The sequence below is a fragment of the Haliotis asinina genome, chromosome 5 (genome assembly GCF_037392515.1).
Source record: "Haliotis asinina isolate JCU_RB_2024 chromosome 5, JCU_Hal_asi_v2, whole genome shotgun sequence".
NCBI classification, from domain to species: domain Eukaryota; kingdom Metazoa; phylum Mollusca; class Gastropoda; order Lepetellida; family Haliotidae; genus Haliotis; species Haliotis asinina.
In genome coordinates, this window is record NC_090284.1 from 60,514,543 (window position 1) to 60,524,670 (window position 10,128).

At 37.0% G+C, this 10,128-nt stretch overlaps 1 protein-coding gene across 1 annotated transcript in view; it reads left to right on the forward strand.

The window, feature by feature from the left end:
• Nucleotides 1-9,469, forward strand: part of LOC137284959 (uncharacterized) — a 34,543-nt gene extending 25,074 nt beyond the window's left edge. Inside the window, exons 4-6 of the mRNA XM_067817042.1 lie at nt 2,974-3,058; nt 3,433-3,641; nt 4,111-9,469. Of these exons, the coding sequence (XP_067673143.1) occupies nt 2,974-3,058; nt 3,433-3,641; nt 4,111-4,415 (599 nt within the window). The 3' untranslated portion in view covers nt 4,416-9,469. The remainder of the gene's footprint in view (nt 1-2,973; nt 3,059-3,432; nt 3,642-4,110) is intronic.
• The last annotated feature ends 659 nt before the right edge of the window (nt 9,470-10,128 follow it).

Genomic DNA, 10,128 nt, shown 5'->3' on the forward strand with positions numbered 1-10,128 from the left:
GTTTCGGGCGTTGACGGATATTGGTGGTGTAAACTCCAGAGAATGTGTGTGTCCCCACTCAACACGGCAACCAGCCTTTTTATATATATTCCGTCATTTCCCGAAAGTTCGGGCACATACGACCATCGCCAACACTGTAGAAATCTCTAGCAGTCTCCCGGAAATAACAAATAGAAAACAAAGGGCAGATAATTTCCTGACAGCCTGATACCAAAATCTTAAAAATGCCAACCATCTATTATACGAAATGTGATCCATCATAATTATTAATATTATTTAAAACACTAAATGTTGTGACCCAATAATAATAATAATACTTAATTAACAAAATATACAGAAAATACACTCTCGTAACAAGTCATAAATATGGTTGTCTTTCTGGAAACAAAATGTAAGTACAGTCGATGCCCTCTAAACCAGCATGTGTTGGGGACAGCAAAATATGCCGGTAAAGTGAACTTTACCCTTTTTCAACCTGAGAATGATATTCCAGGTGCCATAAAATACAAGTGAGCAATGTGTTGATAGTCATCATATTCTTTATTCATCAATAAAGATAACATTAAAAAATACAACACAAGCATGCATGTATGTAATGTGTGACATGAAAAAGTCAGTAAGCTTACCTTGTTGTTTCTTTGATTTCGTCGCAAGAGAAATGTTCACAGTGACAGTCACCAAAGTTTGAACATGTGGGAGTAACCTTCCTTGCTTGTCAAAGCAAAGTATCTTATGTCTTTTAAGGCATAATGCTTAACCATAGACCCGTGAAGGTCCCGGGGTAGAATAGGCCTTCAGCAACCCATGCTTGCCATAAAAGGCGACTGACAGCTTGTCGTAAGAGGCGACTAACGGGATCGGGTGGTCAGGGTCGCTGACTTGGCTGACGCATGTCATCGGTTCCCAATTGCGCAGATCGATGCTCATGTTGTTGATCACTGGATTGTCTGGTCCAGACTCGATTATTTACAGACCGCCGCCATATAGCTGTAATATTGCTGAGTGCGGCGTAAAACTAAACTCACTCAAACACTCACTTAACCATACACCACCATGTTTAACCCTACTCCACCATATTTAACCCTACTCCACCATATTTAACCATACACCACTATATTTAACCATACACCACCATGTTTAACCATACTCCACCATATTTAACCATGGTCCACCATATTTAACCCTACTCCACCATATTTAACCATGGTCCACCATATTTAACCCTACTCCACCATATTTAACCACAGTCCACCATATTTAACCATGGTCCACCATATTTAACCATACACCACCATATTTAACCATACACCACCATATTTAACCATGATCCACCATATTTAACCATGGTCCACCATATTTAACCGTACACCACCATATTTAACCGTACACCACCATATTTAACCATACTCCACCATATTTAACCATGGTCCACCATATTGAACCATACACCACCATATTTAACCATACACCACCATATTGAACCATGGTCTACCATATTTAACCATACACCACCATATTTAACCAAACACCACCATATTTAACCATGGTCCACCATGTTTAACCATACACCACCATATTTAACCATGATCCACCATATTTAACCATGGTCCACCATTATAATTTAACCATGGTCCACCATGTTTAACCATACACCACCATATTTAACCATGGTCCACCATATTTAACTATACACCACCATATTTAACCATACTTTACCATATTTAACCATGGTCCACCATATTTAACCATGGTCCACCATATTGAACCATACACCACCATATTTATCCATACACCACCATATTTAACCATGGTCCACCATATTGAACCATACACCACCATATTTATCCATACACCACCATATTTAACCATGGTCCACCATATTGAACCATACACCACCATATTTAACCATGGTCCACCTATTTATCCATACTCCACCATATTTAACCATGGTCCACCATGTTTAACCATACATCACCATATTTAACCATGGTCCACCATATTTAACCATACACCACCATATTTAACCATGGTCCACCATATTTAACCGTACACCACCATATTTAACCATGGTCCACCATATTTAACCATACTCCATATTTAAACATGGTCCACCATTATAATTTAACCATACACCACCATATTTAACCATGGTCCACCATATTGAACCATACACCACCATATTTATCCATACACCACCATATTTAACCATGGTCCACCATATTTAACCATACACCACCATATTTAACCATACACCACCATATTTAACCATGGTCCACCTATTTATCCATACTCCACCATATTTAACCATGGTCCACCATGTTTAACCATACATCACCATATTTAACCATGGTCCACCATATTTAACCATGGTCCACCATATTTAACCATGGTCCACCATATTTAACCATACACCACCATATTTAACCATGGTCCACCATATTTAACCATACTCCATATTTAAACATGGTCCACCATTATAATTTAACCATACACCACCATATTTAACCATGGTCCACCATATTTAACCATACTCCACCATATTTAACCACAGTCCACTGTGTTGTTATTACATGTTCCGATAATCTTCAAAACCATCTTGACACGGCGAGTGACTGACAAATTTTGAGGCACCAATTAATATAATTTGCCAAGTGACATGTGCCGCTCATCACTTTACATCACCTACTTATGCTTAACCACTGTACTTAACTGTAATCCACTGTTAATACACGTTCATCCAATCAACAAGAGAGCCAAGATAGTGGATGCTGGTTTTGTGTGTACAAGCAGTCACTTGGGCAGCCTTTATTGTGCCGAAGTACTGAGTAGGCTGACGCCAGATTAGAGGGTGTGCAAATGATCATTAATTAACTATGTAGTGTCGATATTGAGAGCGTGCCAGATTGAAGGGATGCTGGTTTTGAGGGCTTCCACTGTACTTGTATTACTAAAGCCTTTGTCTTGTGCTTGCAGAGCCTATGAAGACAGTTGATGTAGCTGGCGACTTGAGTGCAGGAATTGGGCAATACATATCAGTCAACATTACTTGTAATGGAAGGTATGTCATCTCTCTCCATCAGGCTGACTAACTGTTCAAATATTTTCAATTATTATCATATGTATATGTAATTAGAAAATATTGGGAAGAGGTTGAATGTATTTAACAGTACCTGCTCTATGTAGGATCAGTTTAATTTCAGGTGTAATTTTACACAGAATGAAAATAAAATTCTTCCCATAATAGAAGAAGACCATGTCAGCAGCAAACAAAATAAAAACTTGAGTAATTGTGCAATATAACGGTAACTATAACTGAAAAATGTCAGTGATGCTCCACTGAATGATTAGTCGCATTAATTTACAAACATCAGTTGTAACTAATATAACCTATTTCCTGAATATATTTCAATATTTATCTGTTCTACCCCCCAGCTACCCTAGCTCAGTGTGCTGGAATGTGACTGCCCTGAACACCAGTGTGCCATCTTCACCGATGTGTAAACCTGCAGAGTTCCTGAGTACCTGTAACCATCAGGTCCGCATCAAACTGACCCATTTGGGATGGAGGACGGTCATGTTCACGGTCTACAATGACGTCAGCTACATGTCGTCATCCTTCAATGTCTATGCGTATGATCCAGGTTGGTCAAAGTTTGTCACTTTGGGGGGGGGGGGGGGGGGTGTGTGTGCAGCCTAATGGTTAAAGTATTAATATGCTCGCTTCCTCCCTCACTCCCTCACTCACTCAAGTAATGTGCTTTCAAATGAGATGACTGCAAAAGTGTGTATTATTCAAGAGGTTCTAAGAATACACAAGGAGTTAACTGGGCTTTATTTGAGACTGACATTCAGAGCCAAATCTGTACATGAAAGCAGTTGTGCATGAAAGCTTGTGACGGATGTTCCAGTTCATATAATCTAGTTTTCACCATGTTACATTGTATTATTACTGCCTTCCCAGACTAAACACCTTGTTAGAGCCTGAAAGTAGTAGCATAATAAGACATGTTTCACAGATGGTACATGTCACTTGTTAGGAATGATTAAGTCACAGATCTGCAAAGGCTTGTTTTTTATGAGTGTGTCTAAGTTTCCTGCATTTTCTTCCAGATTCTGTGAATGTTCCTGCTCTCACCATACCAATTGTATTCTGCACAATAGGAATTGTCATCGTTATTGTTGGCACAATATACCTCAACAAGTTACGCAAAAAGCCAGTCATTGAAGTAGCTGATTTTGACTTCCACCCGTCAGTATCAACAGAAGGTGCAGCAGGCAACTATCTACGTAGACTTGTCAACAAGATGAAACTGATATTGTACCGGAACAGATATTCCAAGAAACACAGAAATCCAGATTTCGAGGAGACAACGGCTAAACAATATGGTGCCACCAACGAGTATGAGAGCTTGTAGAACATTCAGAGTCAGAACAGTGCCATGCAAAGAGTTCCTACTGATTTGTGCACACAGGCTTTTAGGAACTTCACCAATCCAGTTATTCTTACTTCTTGCAAAGAAATGGTATGGTACTGTTTTGAAAAAGAAGCCTCAATATTTGCAGGAACATTTTGTTGATAACAATTTCTTTATTGTTAGGACTATTCTATATTTTATGGGACTAACATTCAGTATTGTTTGGCCCAACATGTCTACATGATACTTATCCTTTCATTAACTGAAATGAAGTCATGTTGAACACTATTCAAACTGACACTCAAAACATGACATCTTTTTTTGGAATTGGTGCTGTATATTACCTTCAACAAACTCGTATTGCACCATGAAACATGAAGCCAACTGTGCTTGTCTGAAAGTGGTGCTTCTTTGTAGTTGATGACTACAACATGAATATGGTAGTCATCACTGTTTGCTGTAACAGAATCCACATTCTTGTGTAGATGTGGAACATTCACATTGCAGTTAACTTGATTGTCTCATTTGTACAGTAGTATTTGCAATGAAAAGGCAGCAGGTGGGGATAATATCCATTAACTCTTCAGCTTGCTGCAAGTGCTCTGACTGTGATATGACTTTGCCATTCACTGGACCACCTTGGTCATGTGATGTGTGAAGAATGTGGATTTTCTCGGGGTTGTCTTGTCCCTTGATATCAGTGATGCCAAGATGACACAAATATTAAACATGTTGTAAGAGTAACATGACATGAACGTGTGACCCAGAGTCTCTGTTTCTTTCCAGTCTCCTATAGAATGTATCCAGTCTCTAAATTAATCAAACAGACTTACTACAGAGCCAGACATTCTGTGGTTTGATTGCATGGTTCAAACTTATCTTTAAACGTGATATGATAAATCAGAATTCCAACCTACATCACTCTCTAAATGCCAACTGTTTTGAGGTATGGATGTCTTTGTGATGTCATGGTGCATTACAAAAATTGTTTGAATTCTCTTTGTGAAAAGTGAGATATTACTTATTTTGAAATGAAACAGTTCTTGTGTTAGATTTTGTATTTTTATTTATGTTATTTGTTATCACTTGTCAATATCATTTTACCAGCATACCTTGTTGAATATTTTTAAGCTTTATAATGTTTATACCCAGATTGTATGGGTGAATGATGTATTGCAATGTAACCCCTGTATCTAGATATTATTTGTGTTGAATGGTTTATGTGATCTTCATGAAAGAGCACAGCTCTTAATACCAACAGGAAGGTGGAGATGTATTCAGTAACCACATTTTTAGACTATTTATCAGAGAGAACTCTTTTTAATATTTAGGTCAACCAGAGAGAGCTCTTTTCAATTCTGTATTCATTATGCAAGTTGCTCAGTGTAACACAATGTATTCCCATTTTAATGTTTTGGAACACAAACCAAAGCCCTTTCAAACTAAGAACACAAGAGAAGACACATTCATACATGAGCTCAGTAACAAAAGATACTCATATACAATACAATATCAGGTATTCTACCTACCTTGTGACCTTCTTGTATGTTCAAACTATTGCTGTTGATGTGACACAACCTGATGAAGCAGGTTGATTTGTTTTTTTATCATCTCAAGTGTTTTGTTGTGATAGCTTCTTAATTCCTTCTCCTTTGGCAAAATGATTTTGACCTACCATATGTATGACAATACCACATGTTTATGTTCGGTAACATATCTGATGTAAATAGACCATTATTGAGTTATGTGCCTCATTTATCTTCACTTAAAAAGCAGTTGTACACATTTCAGTAATTTTGTTGTTTCTAATGTTTTATTTGTGTATACAACAGGATTGGGTAATCAGGCTTGCTGACTTGGTTGACACATCCTTGGTTCACAATTGCGCAGATCGATGCTCATGCTGTTGATCACTGGATTGTCTGGTCCAGACTCCAGTTATTTTCAGACCGCAGCCATATAGCTGGAGTATTGCTGAATGCGGCGTAAAACTAAACTCAATCACTGAATTATTTGTGTATACAGTACAATGCATGCCAGTCTGACTCAAACCCCTCATGTTGATTCTCAGGACCATTAGCTTTCTATGTGCAATTAGCAGTGTCAGCAGGAATTTTCTACATTTTCCAACTCATATTACATTATGAAATCATGATTCCTGTAGAGAACAAGTACATTTTTCACATATGATAAATAGTTAATCAGCATCATCAGTTTACTAGAATTTATTGTCAGCTATAATGAAACCTCTCTTGGGGATCAGCCAATCTTTATTTACATTGATAATGGAAAAGTCAAATAGAAAATCACAGATGGGCTGTCTGTTAAGCATATTGTCAGTGGCTACATATATGCTTCATAAAGCTTTTTGAATCTGAATGAATAACTCATGTAAACCAGTTGTTGTTTGACATGCTGGATGCACTGATTGACATGTTTGTGAAGTCAAATACTGTACATCATACATGTGATATGATATGGAACACCTTTAGAATACAGCACCACATCATCTCGTGACGACATCAGTAGGGCTGCAACGAATACACTTGTAAGCAAATATGATATGTGTCATGAATATTGGGTAAAGAATTCAAATAATTATTCACAAATTGATGCAGAGTATGGAACCCCCATGTTGACTCTTAATTTTTCAAAGTAATAACCAGTGATCTGACATGACACTCAAAATTGAGATGTAATAGACTAATAGTTACAGTCCACATTACCATGTGCAGCCATTGCAAATTAACATGACTTGCATTACTGCAATGATAGTACATATTCCATTCTTGCATGTCTCACTTTAATAGCGCTCAAGTAAAACATGCTCAGATAAAATATTGTAAACATTCACTTATATTCGGTTCTGGTGACCATGAATAACGAATTGTATACATGAAGGGATACGGTTTGATTCACCGAATATTTGACTGCATCGTAACAGCCCTAGACATTAGGGTTAACCTAACCTAACCCTACCCTACCCTAATCACCTACAATTACATAGAAAAGTTTTAATACTATTATGATGTGTTCTTAAAGTTTGTGGTGCTGTATTCTAAGTTTACGTGACTGTGACATATCAGATTATTAAATCTGTATTATGCTGCACTTTTCCTTTTTAAATGGTTATCATAAACACTTTCCTGGGCAGGGTAAAGACAACAGGCTCAAACAAACTAGTCCACAATTTTATGTTTATGTGACTATTCAATTCCAGTAGTCAGTTTGACCAAAGCACTACAGTTAACTGTGTTGGGTTCCAGGATCTCATTGTAGTGACTTCAGTCCCAGAAGTGCCCTAATTATGGTTTGTACATCATACCTATACTAATCAGATTCTTTAACAGCTCTCCTTCTACGTTACTGAAAGACATTAAATGTACAACTGTTGTCAACAGATTTCATGGCTAACTGAACTGATGGAGAAGCAGCAATCAGTAGATAAATTAGTCAGCAGATACACAAATTTCAGTGGTTAAAAAATATTTTGAAAAGTCACTTGCCATAGGGCAATGGGATTTTTGAGTCCCTGACAATGAGTTGAAACATTTCATTTAGAGAATATAATATGCATTGCATGCAGTCAACATTACACAAGACAGATAAGTATGTTCACTAGTTAAATCTATACACAAGTCTAAGATGTGCTGAAAGATCAAAGCCTCCAGCAGTACTTATGAGTTGATAAAGTACACTTTTTGCATAACATCACTCTGTTTTGATGTCGCTATACCATTCTCGCCTGCCCCTTTGTTATTTCTTATGCCTGTTATCACACACTACCTTCATACTACTGCTGCATCTACATTTGGTTAAGGAGTTGGTAGGGTAGCCTTGAGCAGTTGAACACCTGTGAAATAGTGTTACCGAGTGAAACAAAATATTTTACTGAGTTGTATCTATTTTTACTCTTTGAATATTAATAAGTTTAAGGTTGTAGCTTGAGAAAATTACAATGCCTGAAGATGTCTTTTAAACAATAAGAGCATACATATGTGTTTGTAGCAGAGTAGTCTGTGCACAAATGTCATTTTGAATTTTGATTGAAAGAATGTCGTATATATTGTAGAGAATGAACTGTTGACAGTTTGTAAAACCCTGACAATTACAAGCATTCTTCATACAAGGATGAGAATGGGTGTCAGTGAAAATAAAGGAAATGGGATGGGCATCTTTGGAATCAAGGTAAATGAAGCAATATGAATGACACCAGTGCCATCAAATACACAGAATTTTGAGCATAAGTGGAAAACTCTCATCCCTGTATGTCTTCATATTAGGGCTGTTGGGCTGTGGCATAAATATTTAAACATTTGCTATGCAAAAGATCAATGTAACACTTTTGGGCAATCAGAACTCTGTGTTGAAAAAGATACCGCTTATTAACTACAGAATACATATGTAATTATCTGTGTTTAAATGAGAAGCCGGTGTTATTTATTACCCTATGTATGTGGAACTGGAGGTGTTGATTAGCAATGATTTTGAAGGATTTTAGGTCTCTATGTGTGTGAGTGAGTATGTGTGCGAGAGATGCCATGATCATGAGTCTCCTTCTCAAAAGTTTGTCCTTGAACGTTCCCACCTTATCTAATCAGCAGGCTTTGTTATCATTTGAATCACCAAATACCTAATCCCTTTCATTGCTTTGGTGAACTTTATCAATATGATTGGTCAAATCAGTCAACTGTTTAGGAAGATTGTACAGTGTCTGAAACATTGAATAAATTTGTAAACTACCCGAGTGAAACTGTGCATCTTTCGTTTCTTTATGTTTTGTCTTAAATATTTTCTTAACCTTTTCATGAGATTAATATTTCTTGTGAGTATGTGAATGATATCATAGTTGTTGATATGGGTTACCAAAATTTAGGGGAAAAAAGTGAAACATTTTATCAATTGTTCTTTTTGTATGTGGTAATGAGTTTAGAATGTTGTATATTTTTAAAAGTGATTGTACAGATATGCATGTGAGTTTTTTCAAATGTAAATATTATCAACATCATGCAGATATTGCTAATTGAAAGCCTGAATAAACATACTGAGATTGATACATTATTGTGTTATTTGTACAATCATGGTTGTTTGAACCACGGTCAATGATTGAGGAGACTGATTGTTCTACAAAACTTGTAAATAATGGTGCAACTTACACAGACAATGTAATGATGTCATGAATACAGCTTGTCATTATGCTCTCTTCTCTTGGAAATAGTGGTCTCTAGAGTGAATGCCTAACTTACATTCAAAAACAAAGGTAAAAAACAATAAAATCAGGGTCTGACTTTGAGTCCAGCACAAGATCCCACCAATTTCTTCACAAAATATTCCCACAGGGACTGATTAGTCCCAATAAACAACTGAATAGTAGTGCAACTATTACATTGACTCTTGTCGGGTTACCCCACATTCAGCAGTATTCCAGATATCAGAAGGTAGTCTGGACCAGACAATCCAGTGGAGGACATGGTTCTATGCAATTGCGATGCAACTGGGATGCAATGACGTACACCAACCAAGTCAGTAATACCATCCCTATTAGTTGCCTCTTACGACAGAAACAGTGGTTGCTTAAGAGCAGTTCCAACCTTGGTCTTACATTGGTCCATTTTGTACAATTTTTTCAAAGAGGTAACAGGAAGTAAAGCTTCAAACATGTCTCTGATAAGGTAATAAAAGACTTAAGTAAAATGACAACAGAAAAAACAAA